Source organism: Ascidiella aspersa, chromosome 1 (assembly GCF_963924565.1).
Source record: "Ascidiella aspersa chromosome 1, kaAscAspe10.2, whole genome shotgun sequence".
Lineage (NCBI taxonomy): Eukaryota > Metazoa > Chordata > Ascidiacea > Phlebobranchia > Ascidiidae > Ascidiella > Ascidiella aspersa.
In genome coordinates, this window is record NC_139447.1 from 29537448 (window position 1) to 29554637 (window position 17190).

The 17190-nt window shown below is 40.4% G+C and overlaps 1 protein-coding gene across 1 annotated transcript in view; it reads right to left on the minus strand.

Annotated features, from left to right (window-relative positions):
- The window catches only part of LOC146169645 (uncharacterized), a 20233-nt gene continuing 3043 nt past the window's right edge, over nt 1-17190 (minus strand). The window contains exons 3-13 of the mRNA XM_083389941.1: nt 15344-15431; nt 12733-12883; nt 11653-11919; nt 6698-6851; nt 6253-6356; nt 4529-4649; nt 3695-3987; nt 2978-3158; nt 1927-2169; nt 946-1371; nt 1-502 (exon numbers count right to left, since the gene is read on the minus strand). Of these exons, the coding sequence (XP_083246067.1) occupies nt 461-502; nt 946-1371; nt 1927-2169; nt 2978-3158; nt 3695-3987; nt 4529-4649; nt 6253-6356; nt 6698-6851; nt 11653-11919; nt 12733-12883; nt 15344-15431 (2070 nt within the window). The 3' untranslated portion in view covers nt 1-460. The remainder of the gene's footprint in view (nt 503-945; nt 1372-1926; nt 2170-2977; nt 3159-3694; nt 3988-4528; nt 4650-6252; nt 6357-6697; nt 6852-11652; nt 11920-12732; nt 12884-15343; nt 15432-17190) is intronic.

Below are 17190 nucleotides of genomic sequence, written 5' to 3' on the forward strand. Positions count from 1 at the left end.
CAAGATCAAAAAATAAACTTCGCGCTCTTGCAAAACTGCGTGGGCAAAAAAACACACAGGGGCGATATTTATTGGTGTTAACATACCACCAACCGAGGTTTGCATAAATAAAATATTGAACAAACTGTTACATATTGGATACGGCGACCGCACAAATACCCCATAAAACAACATGTGTGGATTTTTCACTAGATTCTATAACCAGACGATTTGTGAAAACGAAAATGAGATCGAAAAGGTAATCAAGCTAAATTTCGTAATATGCAAACGCTTCACAAAGTTTTACGCTGAAGCTCAGTGTTTTTCGGTAATACCGACTTAAAAAGAACAGTCGCCTCGTCGGATCACGGATCTATTTTCCGAAGACGTTTTTTGTAGCAACAATCAGTATAAGACGAACAGGTAACGGGAACTATATATTGAGGGTAGAAGATCGAAGATCATTTTCGTTTTTTTCGCTTCACGCTTTACCAAGCTTACATCGGGCAAAGGCTTCGAAGTCCTGTGGGTTTGAAAGACGTTAATATTAAAAACAACATCGAAACCAACACATATCCTGTTCGTACTTCCTTCAAATTAAGTTTTTTTAATAGAAAATTCCCACATCATATACCTAAAAATGTGTGTCAAGAAAAGACGATTTCGTTTGGTTAAAGCAATGCCTACAATCTGCATTAATAAGCAAATGTATGTAAGGTAATGTACATACCACTTAGGAGTTCAACCCACGTAAAGTTACAGTTAGTTTAGGGCTTAAGTATCATGCAGCTCAGGGTATCATAAAGACACTAGCCAATAATGCAGAACAAACACACTATGTTTTATAGCAAACTGTATACCTTATGCGAGTCGGTATTTATTCAATTTAATTTTTTTTTAACCATAAAAAAGTTGGCAAAATACGTTTGCAATCATCCATTGGAATATGCAAGTAGAAACAATTACCTCGATTTTCGCCAAGATGTCGGCACTGATGTCCTCCTGCGCTGCCCTTTCCGACGACGTTGAGGTTGTTGATCTTCTCCCATCCACGACGGACGCAAAGTCATCCTTCCCGTCCGGAGCGCTCCGGACCGGGGCCGGCTCGCAGATGACGATCCCAGGAAGTCCTCCAGAGTAGCTATCCAAGTCCTCCAAGGAGCGGGACTGCTGGAAGCCGCTGTCTGCGTCCGAGCTCATGTTGCCGTCGTTAGAGAGGAGCCTCTTCCCACCACGTGGATCGGTTCCGGGATGAGGCTGGAGGACGGATGACGCCGGAAGATCGCTCTTTTTTTTGTTCCTCTTGTTGCTGGTTAGTGGCGTGGACACCGAGAGCGGAGTGACGTGGCGGCTGTTGTTTGTTGGGGAATACTCTAACACGCCGTTTGTCTCCTGTGCATAGAAAGATTGAAGCGGTTTAAGTAAGACTCCATTGATTATTTGGTTTTCATGTTGTCCGTCTGACATTGTTTACAATCAACGGCTGGCAAACGAAACAACTTATTTTATATTTAAACATGCAAGACATTTTTCTAACATGTCAATAAAGCAAGTATTTCTGCCAATCACTTTACTGAAAAGCCAAGCGTCAAGTAACCTGCAAAATGTCAATAAAAATTGAGTAGGGTTTTTAGTTTAATGTTTTTATTTCGAATGCTAGTAAACCCAATACTGTCTATATTAGTAATCAGGACAATTGTAACAAAAGAATATAACTGGGTTCACAGATCAGCAATTAAATGAATGGATAAATTGTAAGTTGAACAATTTAATCAAACGATTGTTTTCAATCTATATAAAGCTCAAAACAGTAGAAAAAGGATGAAAATTCCGTCTCGCATTTTTTCTAAATATGCAAAACGCAAAAGATGAACCCCAGTCCCCAGTAGTAACCCTACTCTGGTGAAATTTCTTTGAAGCAGACTAACGACAGAACTTCTAACTTACGGAAACAGAACTATTTGAAGTGGACGAAGACGCTCGATCGTCCGAGATGCTTGAGAGCTCGTCGATTGACCCCAAAGTGTGAAGCGATCGGCCCGACAGAGGCGATAGGACATCGCCGAGTGTATGGCGCCTCCTGTGGCTGCCTCCCTTGGCTTGATGTCGCCGCATGATGTCGATCGTCTCCCGCTGCTCGAGGATTACCAGTTCGAGGTCGCGCTTCTGCTGCAGCTTTTCCAGGTTGTGCTGAAGAATATAAAAACGGTAATATAAAGAAAGCAAATTTTTAATTAGTAAAACAATTAAATTTTACAAAATTTGTTAAATTAAAAGGGACAACGCTTTACAAGGGGAAAAGGATGCAGTCTTATGTAAATTATGCTTTCGAAGACGTTTCTTCTTATAGCATATAGTAATAGAGCTTTACCATGTTTAATTTTTTTCGGATTTTTAAAGGAAAGCATTATATATTTATTTATTTTTTTGCGGTTCTAACAAATTTGTAAAATGCTTCAGTAAAAAACTGTAAATCTGTCAAGTTCTCATACGCTTTTTAGAATAAAACACGTGAATTAAGTTAACACATTACTTTTTCCAGATTATAAAGTTACCATATTACTTTATTCCTTTGCTTATTAGCGAAAAACGGTAATTTCTATCAATTTCGACATTACATTTTATGTTATAAAAGACACACACGCATATGTGTTCATTAAATTATACGGTAGTGTTGCTACCCTTCAATCTAAAGTTGCTTATACTAACAGAATGTAGCAAACATAGGCGTATGGTTGTTTCTCGACTCGCTCCCCTCTGAGCCTGTGTAGCTTATTTGGTAGAGCTACGGTCCCGGTATGTCCCGAGTTTAAACCTTACTGCAGTTGTTTTTCTGGCCTGCCTTGCTTGCATCATTAATCGACAGATTCTGTTAGTCTGCGATAGCTTTTTCTACGTTTTATGTTACAATCCATTTAAACCCCGCGGCCTCCATGTTGTGCGCTGGGAATTACATAATTTTCTTAATTTGCACTAATCCAGAAGCTTCTGCACTCACCAGTTTGTTTGCTTCCTCCTCAGCAAACTCCCGGTCGATCTTGGACAGCGCTTCCTGCATCTCGCGGAGTCTGGCCTCCATCGCCGAGAAGTGGAAGTGGTTGTCGCGACGACGTCGGCCGCTCTTTGGTGCCAGGTCCTTGGAGAACTGGTCGACTTTCAGCTGGGCCGAGTTTCGTCGTCTGTTGGAAACACCGCAAACAGCGTTTTTTGTAGTTACTTGGTGGGCCAAATAAAATGCCGGTACAAGAACAGGTTCAATCTAAATGATTTTTGCGCAACTTGAAGTCCACTAAATATTACCCAATCGTGGGTATTTGCGGTGAGTGAGAACGTTTTGTATTTCTTTAACTACAGAAAAAATATTTTTCGAAATGATGGGCGAAACAATGACACAGAGATAAATCCAAATTAAATGTTTTTTTTTACTATTTTTAAGACTCTGATAGTGACAGAAAAATCCGCTTATTTAATTAGAGTATATATTTCAATGTTTTGAGCGTGAACATGTTTCGTTCTGTATAAACTTTTGAACTACGACAACATAAGTTACGACTTAATTAAAATGGAGTTATGTACCTCAGATAAATGGATAGGGATTGTTTTTGTGTTCCGATTGACTAACCTAAATTTCAAACCAAGAAACGAAGAGAATCACAAAAACAAATGAAATCTAATTTATTGAAAGAAATATTAAAACTTAATTTACAAGACGAACCTGTTAAGAAAAGTAAGGAACTTTGCTACTTTCAGTTCTTCCTCGTCTCGGGCGCGCTCGTAGTGGTCGTTCACCTCGTCACGTGACACTCTCCTAGTGGGCGGACTTCTCATTGAGTCTTTCGAGGAATGATGGAGCGATGGCGCGGATGAAGAGCTGTCGGTGGTGGTGACCTTATCCAGGAGCCGCTGCTCTTCGGCGATCAGCTTGCGCTGCAGCGACATCTCGCGGAGCAGTTTGCGCTTCTGCATTTCCGCCAGCTCGCGGTCGAGTTTGTCTTGCGAAACGGCGTGCTACAAAGGAGATGATAAAATAAGGCGTCTATCATCTAAATATGCCGAAAGTGAGACGATTATGTTACGCTTATTATTCCTTATTTTCTGTGCAAACTACCGAGCGATATTCGGCTTTAAAAAGAGGAAATATGGCGATTCAAAAAATTAAATGGTCGTTGGCTGCATAAGAGCTTTTCCATTATAAGTTGTTTTCCTTGTGCCTTCTGGATAAAGATGAAAAATAAACTGGGTGTTTTTAAGTTCAAATAGTGTTTAATATTAATTGAACACCGTGTATTGATGATTAAAAACAGAAAGTATTAGCATCGAACTTAGCCCTTGAATATTTAATATTTTATACACATTAAAGTTTTAGTATTTTGTCATTTTATTTTTAACACAGAAAAGAATACTGTCTTGCCAAATATAAGTTTACTCAGCCATGAAGTCCTGTTTACCGTTCAGGACATAAAACAATGAGTTTTTTCAAAGATTACTTGTTTTTACATCTATATTAACAAATATGTTGTTTTTTTCTAACTTATTCCTATTTGCTTACCTCAGCTGATTGCTTTTGGTTAGGTAATGGGTTGTACGGAGCAGAGAGTGATGGCATACTCGCTCTGTGCCTGCTGATTGGAGCGTTTTTAAGAGGAATCTCCAGCGTTTCCGGTTCATTTCTGTAGATTTTAATAAAACATAACTTTTTTAGTGGCATGTAGTTATCGCGTGCTTGTAAAAAGTCGATTTTACGACAAAACAGAATTGCGACTCTAGCGTAAGTAACCTAATCTCGATATGAGACAACGTCATGAGAGTTGACCCATCTGTTGTGACATTAAACCTTAAGGTCCACAACAAAAAGCTGCAGATAGGTTGAAAAACAGTAGACAAATTCTGATAGTTACATACAGTAAAACTTCAAACGAGCCCCGGGTACCGAACTAAAGAACCATTACCTGAACATACAGGCACATTTTTAGCCGTTAATGAAAAGGTGATCAGTATCACAATTACGAAAATATTTTTGTAGTTTTATCCCCACAACCGGCCCTGAGACTTCATTAAAGTGAAGACCAGTATGGCAGAATGCTGGCGACTTGGCGACTATGTCGGCCGAAGAATCAGCCAGAAAACCGAAGTAATTGGTGTAAAAAACTAAAATTGAAAAAATTAAAAAATAAAATAAAATTGAAAAAATTATTTTTTTAAATTTTTTTTTTAAAAGTTTTTTTCCAGCATCCAATTTACAAAATACCTTGTGGTTGTTTCCAAACATATTTAATCACATATATTTTTAAACAGTGGAAGTATGTAATAACATACCACACTACAATTGGCAGAAATTCATTTTGTTGTGTTATTTAAAAAAAAGTTACGGTAGCGTGAAGCACATTGTTTGGTTAGAAAAAGCCAGTGTAAGGCATATAGATTGTTTATTATTTTAAAAAGTATACACTTTTGATCATACAATTGTTACGTGTTGGCAGTTTTGCTTTGAATTGGCAAGTACTTCTATATTAAGTTGAATTCCCCATTCCTGTTAAATGTACAGGTATAACATTCGCATCGGCATATTAAGGATGTACCAGGCTATGCTTCTCCACCTAAGGCCTAGCCCTAAAGTATATTTTTGGTTGTTTAATCACGCAAATGCAAAAAAATTTCGCGCTTCACGCGTCCTTTAGCCTGCTTTTGCAAGGTTTATGTGTCTTTGTTTTCAACAAATCTATCCCAAAGGGAATATGCATACTATGGGGCATGTTGCAATGTGACTGTGACAATTTTTATTAAATTTTATTAAAAATATCATTATTTCGAGCAATATAGATTGAAAATTTATCCAAAGAATATTTTTTCATGCTTTTCAATCTGGTTTTGAGCAGCACGTTTTCACACAAATTTGCCTAAAAACAGATTATCTATATACCACTTTTAAAGCAAGAAAATCAGACATGTACGTATACCCCTAGGCCCAAGGTTGTACCTTCACATGTCCCTTATGTATTAGTTAATGACTTAATGTCCAAAAATTTTCGCGCCTTCGGCGCTACGTTTTGTTGTCCAATGTACTTAATAGCCTTGTTTATCGCCAAAACATGGCAAGGTTCAAACATTCCTTAGGCGAACATATCATTTAAGTTTAGGGGCGCGACCAAAAACCGAAGAATTTTCGCCAAAAATGCTTGTCACCAGAAGGCTGGCAAGATTCTGCCAGCTTGGTGAAGACCAAGGTCTCGGCGGTGCTTTTCGGTATATTTACACAAAACCGCGGCGACTCACGTGATCGGCGGGGAAATCACCCTCCTCGTTTCCTTCTCGATTGTTCCGACCCAGAGCAAAAAGTCGCGGTGGTTGTCGGACGCAAAGTGGAGGGTCGGGACTCCCTGGAAAAAAACGAAAAAAAATAGCAATTAAACATTTAAATTCCCTTCTATATTGCTTTAAAAATGGAGCCAAGTTTACCGTTTTAAAAATGGCAAAATAACTGAAGCCCTAACTTACAATAGCACTGGATCCAACGTTGTTATAAATTACCATTAGACATTGTACTACACAGAAAAAAGAGTCACCACAAACGAAACGCGAAAAACATTACTACGACGCTATACAGATTATTACAGTTTAAGTAAATATAGAATAAATAATAGGGTAGCATGTAACATTTCTTAAAGTCAAAGCTAGTTTAAAACGATTATAAATTGCATTTTAGAAGTGCTTTGTCTACCTTCTGTTGCAGCCGGAACACGAAACGGGTCCGATTCAGGTCGGTTACGTTGGCGATGACGTCATAGCCACGTAGCAGCACCGCGTCTCTGGTGACGTCAGACTGTGGAGTGTTGTAACAGTAGAGGCACGAATCCTGGAGCACGCACCAGAACCTGAAAGTAAAAGCGGATTCGATTAAAAATTGAAGTAAAAATCATAAACATGAACATAATTTAAACCTGTTTGGTTTTTACATTTTTCGAGATGTTTAATTTAAAAAAAAAATTCGCCTTTAATTGTTTGTAGGTTTAACGGACTTGTATATATTGTTGTATGCAGAAGCAGAGCAGTCATACAAATATATACATTTTATTCACATCACAATAATATCATATATTAATATTAATATGTCGCCTGGTTGAGTTCCGCATTATATTTTGATTATGCTAATTTTAGATATACGAATAAATACATAACCGAATAAGGACGACACTAATTTTGAGTTTTTGTAACGGTATAAAATACGTCACGTCAAATACACCTATGTTTAAGCTGGCACATTAACTAAATCACTCAAATGCCCAAAATGCAGCTACTTGTCATCGTGATTAAAAAACCTAATTAAACAAATATCTGCAAGTAGCATATCTTAGTGTCCCTGACGTGGACATCAAGTGTGAAACTATCAACTATCAGGTAGACAGAAAGTTGTGACATAAACATATATGTGGTCAGTCTGGCAACGATACACATAACCTTTGGCGTCCAATAAGTTGCCAAACAAGTGCCTTAACGTGATGTGCTGGAAACATTTGACCTTTTACTGTCCAAGTGATATGTCAAGCGTTTTCGGCTTTTGTGTCGCAAAAGGTCAATGATCGTTTCTGAAGAGCTTTAAATAGCCCCGACCTCAGATGACTTAGGCTTGCAAGACGTAGCCGTGCAATATTGCCAAAGCACACGGCCATTACCATTAATGACTCAAAGGCTCATGGGTTCTATTAGGCCGATTGAAGTCAAACTAAACATAAACAAAGGTACTGTAAGCCAACTAAGTTTGGGATTTTGTAAAGCCCGCCGAAATCAAATAGAACACTAAGACTAATTTGTCGACAAAATATAGTGATTTAAAATAATAGCTATATTTGCACTAAATCTCATAACTTTGCTAAACGTAAGCGCGTTGTTCACTTACGCCTTACGGTAATCCAGAAACTTAAATGTGGTTTAAAATGTGGTTTCATTTTGGTGTCTTGTAGATGTGAAAGCTCGTATTAATTTTTAATGAATAGATCCAATGTTGTAGTCACTTTATTTCTATAGCAGTTGAACGGAGTTTATTTCCAAGTTTATTTAAAGCGGTCCCATGTGAAGTTTTTACTTAACGTAATAAAAAAATATAATGTAGAATAAACACTTATCTCTTCAGGGTTACATTGTAATTCATCAACTTTTGGCCTTTCTGCCATTTATTTAGCATGTGAATAACCGAAGGCGACCCTTTTAGTAAAAACTGCTTTTAAATGTTTTTGACATTTTTATCCAGTTTATTATTACTTTGCAATGTATATGTAATTTACTTATAGGAACTTACGATGCCAGTATAGGCGAAATATATATTCCTTTAAACAAAAAGGCCGATCCTGGTTTTACTCAGGTTTTTACACTGTGAGTTTTATTTGTTGGTAGTAAAAAGTTTGCGATATAAAACAACATCCGCAAGCAAAACACGGCCAAGTAGTAAACCGTGTATATCAACCTTGCCTGGTCGCGGTTACGTAATATCCGAATTTAACCGAAGCCCGAGATACAAGGCTTCTGGTGGGATGCCCTTAAATAAATAATGTCGCGCGTCGCCGACCAAGATAACAAGTATGTCGACGGCAGCTTGTCGTTTTCAGCCGCTGCTTCGTTTGCGTTGTGACGTCGGCTAAGGAACACACATCATTGACAGGCGGTAAATCAATGAATATTCGAAGGAATGAAAGGCTGTTGCCTTTTTAATTAGCCACGCGACGTTTTATATTGAATTTCGTTTGCAGGATGGTGTTTGCCGGTTGGCAAACTCAGGTTGGATTGTTGTTTGTTATCACATATGTAAAACAAACGAGGTAAATAGTGCAAAAATTTGACCACAAAAAAAAGCAGTTCCCGGCAAAGTTGAAATATATTTTTTTGGCAACTGCTTCGAGGTCTCAGTAACCTTAGGGCTGGTATATTGCTTACATAAAAATTAAAGGCGACGAAAAAAGAGTAAATCATTTTGGTTTAGACCTGCTCTTCACTCGCCCTATCGAGGAGGAGCATGCATGTGCAACAGCTCTAGTTTACATAGGGATAGGGGGAGTTAAACGGTAGTTTACTTGTTACCCTTTGTCCATTGTATATAATTACCCGTTCCGCAGACCCTGGCAAATCCTGTTCGCTGTTGTGTATACACTTGATAAAAATACCCTGTGTGTTTAGTGTCACCGCGCCATCGGTCACATTTCATAATGTTCCGAATCGCCGCCAACCTCCGCCGAACTCGACGCGCCCGTTATAAAACAACAACGATCCTTTGGCCTGCCGCCGCGACCCCTGTTTAGATTTCCCACAGGCCGGGGCGTGCCATTGAACGGCGCTCGAGTGTTTACGTTCGGATATCGCCGAGGCGAAAATACAGTTAATCCCGAACGTCGATTCTGTGCTTACGCGCGGGGCCGGCGACCCGACAATGCGCTTTTCCCGTTGAGGTTTCGATTTCGCCTTATCCCGTCGCACAATAAGCGCTTGTCCGCGAAACTGGGTCAGCTTCTTGTCTTTCGACAGCACTCGCGGCCCCGAGAAATTGCCAAAGTGTATCGGTGACACGAAAAAGTGATTTAAGTGCTGCCGTCCGCAATACGGCCCAAAGGGAAATTAGCAAAGCGCCTTCGCTTATGTTTACCGACTTGCGACCGGCGTCAAATGAGTTCATCCCGGTTCAGTTGTGTGTTGCGGGATTATCCCAACCCTTAAAGCTCTTTCCAAGCAAAGAGGCGGAAATTAGCGGATGATATGCGACGCTAATTGCCCGACAGCGGCCCTTCCATCAATGTTACAGCTCACAGTGGTTATGTGGGCGGTTTTCTAAGCATGGTGCAAATTAGAAAGAGTATAGGGATACACAACGGTCTTACATCTGTCCACAAACTATGACAGTTGTAGTTGTGGTATTCAGATTCCAATTTGTGAGAGTGTATTATTAAATTAATTTTAACTAAGTTTGACAATTTCCTTGAGGCTTTTATCCCAAATCTCACAACCTTAAATGGTAATTATAGTCTTCAGCAGTTGTTAAAACTAATCATGTTCATTGTTTATCTACAACGACATGACACAATGTATTTTCAGCAGCGTTTTTAAAACTGTCCAATTTACTGTTTCTTACTAAGTGCTGAGTATGGAGCACAAAATATGAACCCCACATTCTGAAAGGGGCCAATAATTTAAAAACGTAACTGCGTTCGTCGAAAGAAGGCTACTTAAAACTGTCGCGGGAGTAACATTGCAATAACGGAGAGTGTTCGCAGCTGAAAAAATAACAGAGTCGGTTTACAAGGCCAGTTAGATAAACACTAGGCTACTATTTCCAAACACGTTTATCCTTGTTTGAAGTAGACATGGTCATGGCACTTAAAAATAGGGACATTGCACTTAAAAATAGGCCTTCTCATCTGGGCCTTTGATTTAATCCTTATACCTCCAGGGTCAACTGACCCGTTAACAATTTTGTGGTTCTTCGTTGATCCTTTGCTACTGTGTTTGCATTGTAGCAACAAATAAACAGTTATCTTTTCTCATAGAGGAGCATGGCAAAACGTAGCCGGTGTTTGAATGGTGCCCCTATCTCCATTGTAAGCGGCTGCGGTTGTTCCCCTATCTCCATTGTAAGCGGCTGCGGCTATCTCCAACCACGATTATCACCAACAGTTGCCGTGTCTTGTTATCCGCAGCCGACAATCTGGCAAGACGGGAGAGGCCGAGGCTTATCACTTTCTCCCGCTTGCCGCTAATGCAAATCGCAACATGGCGACGACAGCTTGTTTGTGCGCACATGCGCCGTTGACGGGAGAGCGTTGATCGGGCCTATACAACTGACAATAACAGCGGTAATCCAAATTATGCGCGCGGTGAAATTAAAGCAGGTGGTTGAAGATAATACCGCTGGAGTTGACAGGATTAAGCAAAGCGGCGGCGCGGAGAACGATAGGCTCTTGATTGCATTCGGTCATCGAACTCCTGGAAAACCCTCAGGCGGCCAATTGAATACGCATCAAAAAAGGATTAGCGATGCGTAAGCCGGACGTCATACGTTCTTATAGTATTTCGCGATAATATAAAACACATAAGGCCGTAGGTTCAAGTTGGTCTTATAAGCTCTTTGTTCCTGCTAGTGCGATGCATGAAAGTCAATCACAAGAATTTTGGGCAAAAGGTCAAAAACAACATTCGGTTTTTTTGCGACGAATCTGGGAAAGTCAGACGCGATTATGACGTAAATTGGACAAAGTGCACAAAGTGTAAAGACACTCTAGTGTACTGCAATCTTGACAAAAAGAAAAAAATCAAGTTTGCCTAAACCATGTTTTTTGTTTTATACAGCATTTGGGTCCTGTTTACTTGACGATGAATACCGCATTGTAACGACAAGCAAACAATTTGACCACTTCCTAAACACGATTTACATATCGTATTCATAAACACAAATTTCTTAAATCAGTTATCAACACACCGCATTCACTCCTTGAAAATCCAACAAACATTTTTCTTAAACACTTCTTATATCAGTCAGTCGGCAATTTCCCGCCCTTAAAGCGACAGACATTTAACATTTAGATTTCCCAATGCGGTAGCAAACAATACTTTCGAATATGACAAACAACCTGCATTCACTATACCTACTCAAATATCCAACAAACGTTTTTCCAACAAACGTTTTTTTTCTCTTACCTCTCCCAGTTCTTTTTCTTCTTCTTGCTGCAGTCCAGGTATCCCCGGTGAGCGGCCGTTTCCAATCGGGTGGCCGGAATCCGGAAGACGGCCGGCTTGCCTCCGGCGCTAGATGAGGACGAGCTCTTGACGGAAATGCTCCCTGAGCTCTCTCCATCCCCATCAGTGGAGGCGGACTCTCCCTCCGACGGGGCCAACCTCTTAGCAAGTGAGTTTGACATCCAGTTGGAGAAACGGCGCTCAGAGAATCCCAGGCTACTGCTGCTGCTAGGCGAACCGAAGATGTCGGAAGAGCGGATGTCCGCTGGAAGTGAAAAGGGTTTCGATATTTAAACTGATTGCAGCTTAAACGGCATTAACATATATTGAAAATGAATGAAGAGTTATTCGAAATGTTCAAAATCATACCTACTTCTGTATGGGCTAGCATTATAAGCATTATTCTCCAAAGGCCTTATCCCACGCATTTACTCCAAAAGGCCTTAACATAGCTTAGCGATGCTGCTTCATTACACAATAAAAGGGCGTATCTTTATGGAATCCAAAAGCATTGGCAGCAGGTTTCTGCTTGTCGATCACTGTTCCGCGGACGTGTATATTAACAATAAAACTCAACCGTCATTACTTTGCTTTGTTTATGTATTTCACTTTACTTACAGGAACTGACGATGCTAGTGTAGGCGAAATATATAGTTCAATAAATAAGTCTGATTCTCTGTTTCACCCGGGTTTTTAAACTTTGAGTTCTATTGACTCATCAAACCGTATGGTTGAACAAGTTAGGTGCGCGCAATGTATTACAAATTTAATTGTGTGAATCACAATGTAACGTTCCGAGTTTGCTTTGAAATAACAACTACATTGTTGTACATTCGCGATAAGCAGACGCACTCAAATGACCAATTGAAGGCGCCATAACATAGCATATTATGCGTCACTCATCATCAGCATACCTCGTTCGGCAGCTATACATCATGTTTGAAAATAATCTACACACTCTCTTGATTAGATATCAAAAAGCAAAAATGGCACCGCAGTGCGAAATTGCTCCGGGAGTTCGCAGCAGTTCGAATGAGCCACCCACCTCGGCTAGTGCTCTTCCGCCGTGACGTCACTGCCGAGTGAACGGCCTCCCCCAGTTTGGTGATTGAGACTTTGCGCAGCTTGCGTCGTCGAGTCGGGGTGCTGCCTTCTGCTGACGCCTTGCTAAGGTCGGGAGCCGAGCTGAATGCTGAACAATAGGAATATGTATTTACGGCACTGATTTTTCTGACACGCTTTCGTGTTTTGAAGAATCGTTAAGTTAAGTACAATAAGTTGTGTTATTACTATAGTCCAGTGGTTCTCAACCGGGGTGCCGCGGCACACTGCGGTGCCATTTCTAATGCCCAAGCGTGCCGAGGGATATTTAGGAATCTTTGAGAATCTGAATTTTGCTCAACTCTTACAACTTTTTGTGTGGGATTAGAGTTGAATAAATTTGATTAAAACTTCCTACGTTGTGCACAGTTGATGTGTGGTGTTCCAGTTCCCTTCATTGTGACATTCCAGTGATGTAACTACAGAGAAAGCTTTAAGTGTTGCCACAATCTGTTTATTATATCTGAGGGGTGCCGCAAGCCATAAAAGGTTGAGAACCACTGCTATAGTCATTTTAAATGGGCGATTTGTCTGCGTTTTGCTGGATTATTCATTATTTGCTTTGTGACAAGAAAACGACGATGCATTTCTTTGTCAGTCTATTTTGCTTTTACTGAACACTTGATGATTAAAAATGCGCTATTTGGTAAAATGTGTGCGCGAAAAAGTTCATTCTTGTAGTTAACGAAATCTACTGCGCCGTCTTGCTGCGTCCATGAATTAGACATCTAGCACAATCCGTACAGACAGCAGCAACGGCCATTGGGCGAAGATTAATCTGACAGCGGACAGGTTGTCGTTCGTCGCTTGTGCAAACAACTGGCACCGCTGCGTCACAATATGCGGATTCGAGCATGTAATCGCGATTTGTCACCCGCACTTCGCAAAGCGAGCGTCGCCAGGCATTTTCTTCACGGTGGTCGTTGGCAATATTGACGCAATTACCGACTTTTGACAAACGGCAAGCGTACAAAACTAACTTTTATCGAGCAATAGGCTATTTAACTAACATGTCAGTGTTTTTACTATAATTAAAATAAATTTATGAACTTTGAAAAGTATAACGATGATTAGGTAGTGCGATATTAATTAGCCAACAGTTAATTTCTACAGGGCAGATTTCATAACAAAATTGCCACTAGCGACAGCAAGGGTTGTATGGAATTTTATTACGTCGCATATGTTGCTTAACGAGGCTGAAAATCGACACTTTGCAAAGGCACGAATTTGAGCACATCTCGCCCATAACATTAGAGTTGCTTCGTTGTGAAACGAGCAGGCGGAAAGACGCCCGCCAGCATTTGCCTTTCTCGATACACGAAGAAACAGATATTTGCTGTGTATTGATTGGCTATCGACCCTTTGCGGACACTTAAAAGAAAAGCAAACACAATGCAGAGGGTCGAGTCGTTAAAACTCCAGTTGTATCCATCTCACACACATCGTCGCGCGTTTCAATATCGCGGTGTCAATTCTTCACCCGCGGCGCGCACCACATGACGTAACCATTTCCAGAGTGTGGGAAAGTGGAATTGGCCCCCTCCTCCCTTTTGGGCCTAGTCGCGCTCGCTATGGGCATGTTTTGGGCCAGTTAAAGTGGCCAGCTCAAAAAAGACACGGTTTCTATTTTCAACAAATTTGTTGTCAGTTTTAGGACATTACCACGTTTGTACGACTTGAACTATTCTCTTCTGTATCCTTCCCGGCATTTTTTAGGAGTTTAAAACGACCTTTTCAAACAAAGCCTGGACTATTTTTCCAGCGTATTTCCGTTAAGTGTTTGTAAGACTAAAAGTCGCGAAGAAAAGGCGCCGGTTCCATTTAAAGAAGCCTTGTAAACTGGCTATTTATCTGCCCGGGAGTGTGAGAGAAACGCCTTTTCGCCGAAACCCACAAAAGCCGCTACTCGCGCTAATGCGGTCGCGTGTTGATGTCGAAATCGAAAATGTTTTCGCGTGACTTCCGCCTAACGATGTTCCTTGGGCGAGTGGGTGGCAATGTTCTGGCCATTGACCCAGCTATGTTGGTTTAACAAACAAGGTTTCGACCGTGAAACTGAAAGCAGCGAGTAGTTTCAAATCTGTGCAAACGGCTGGGAAACTACTTTTCCAGGTTTGCGATTCGGTTGCAACCTGGAGTACTTTATAAATAAATTAATTTTAATTGACTGGTGGTGTACGATAAATTAGGATCGCCATTAAGTATGAAATACAGCTGTGTGGCAGATCGTGAACACTTCGCTATGAGTAAATTATTAATAGCGAAACAGTTAAATTATAGCCATTAAAAAAACAAAACTGCACATCTTGTTTATTTGAAATATTATAGTTGTTATCTATTATCCAAAACGTAGCAATTCATTCAGATTCGTATGGTTTCGAAACAGTTATCATAGGAGTACAACGCAAGATGAAATATCGTGCGACAACATTTGATGTAATTTTATATTTAAGCGGAAAGAGAAAGTGTTTTACACAGCTAACGTATAGATACACAAAAGGGCACTGTGCTATTTTAGTAATTATTTGCTTTTGTGGATTTCAATTCTCACCTTCGCTCGCGCCATGATCTCCCATGCTTCTCAGGTCCTCTTGGTCGAACTCAATTCTTTTAGTTTCTACTGTTCTTTTGGGAGATTCCTGAAAATATTACACAACGTTTCTTTAAAGAAAGTAAAACAAAAACGAAAAGAACGAACAAGTTGGCTTTATTGCTGTCTAGACTCAGTTTGATTTGTTGTGAAAGTATTTTAATTTGTAATTTAATTTTGCAAAAAAATTTGCCTTTAAACATTGAACGTATTATCTAAATTGACGAGCTACCAAGACATATTTTTCGTTAACTATGTGCCATTCGATATACCGTTTTCTGCGAAAAGTTTTGGCCAACACCGACCCTTCTCAAGCGCCAACAACACACATTGCCACACAATATGTGCGGGGCAATAAATTATTGTGACGACGCGACAGCCACATCACAAAGCCTCAAGCGCGCCTCGCGGTAAGAAACAACAGGAGTCCTAGGGAATTAGGTTAGATATCGACTGAGGCGCCTATGTTAAATCGATTGGCATAACACGACCATGATGTTTTAATTAATACGGGCGCGACATATTTTGCAATTAGCTTATTGACGCAATGCGATTTTGTTCGAAACGACATGTAAATGACCTGAAGACACAAAATAACCCACGTGGTGTTGGTGTTTTCAAAAACACGAAATTTCTACGACTCGTGTGGCTGTGCGACATTTATTACCCAACGTTAGATCGAAGCACTTCTTATTCAGATTTAATTTGAATAACAGTTTGGTCAAGGCGCGCACTCTTAAATTGCGACAATCGTGCCGAATGATAGCGCTCGTGTAGTTGTTGTCGCAATTTTATATCAATATAGGGCTTTAAAGAACAAATAGACGAAAAACAACGAAGTTTACGCGTCCAACAACTCGTTTAAAGGCATTGGCGGCTCAGCAGACGCTTGATCAATTGCCCCGGCACCTAACTCTGCACAACCAGTCGAATTCTAAAAAATCATGCGCAACATTTCGATTGCAATCTCGCTAGTTCACCTGTCGTTGCGGGTTCGCGCGCGTCACCGAACGCAGTTGTTCGACACGAGTTTTATTCACAGCGGCGCAGTTTCTACGTGTACACACCTGGTGTGCGATGTGCTGATACAAGGGAGGCGCGATATGTGGCGCAGATTTGCTTTGTCGAGGTTATACGGGGCCCGACGCGCAATACATTTACAAGCCTGTCCGACTACTGATTGCGCAATGAATAGAGACGACTACTTTTATGATGTGGCCTTTTTGTCCTCTATACCAGGGGTGAAAGTAAAACAAAAAAAATTTTAAAATTTCATAAATGACATCAAAAAGTCATAACTGGACGTCTAATAAACCAAACCTTAGGAAACTCGACGTTATCGTTTTATGTTGTTCGCAAATGTTTAATTAAAATTTTGGTAAATGACATGACTGAGTGGCAAATAAATAAAAAAAAGAACGGTAGAAAAAAAACATTTATCGTGTAGCGGCCTACCTATAAAATTGATTTGACCTGGACGCTTTTTCCGACCGTTTCGGCTTACTTTAACCACTGCTGTAGTGCTCTCTCTACTTAGAGGTTGTTTCCACGGATACTTTCAATATATGAAGTATATACCTCGAAATATGAAAGCTCAGAGTTTTCAACTTGAGTTTTATGCTGCTTTATACACCCTGATCGTTTAGTATTCTTTTACCCCTAGGTCAGTTCGTAATTTCACCCCTTTGGCGTTCAACGGACGCTTGAAGCACCCGGCTTGATTTTGTCCAACAAATTATCACACCGTTTCCCACCACTTTGTTCATTTTCGCACCGCTCCATACAAGCGGGATCGGTGAACACAGATC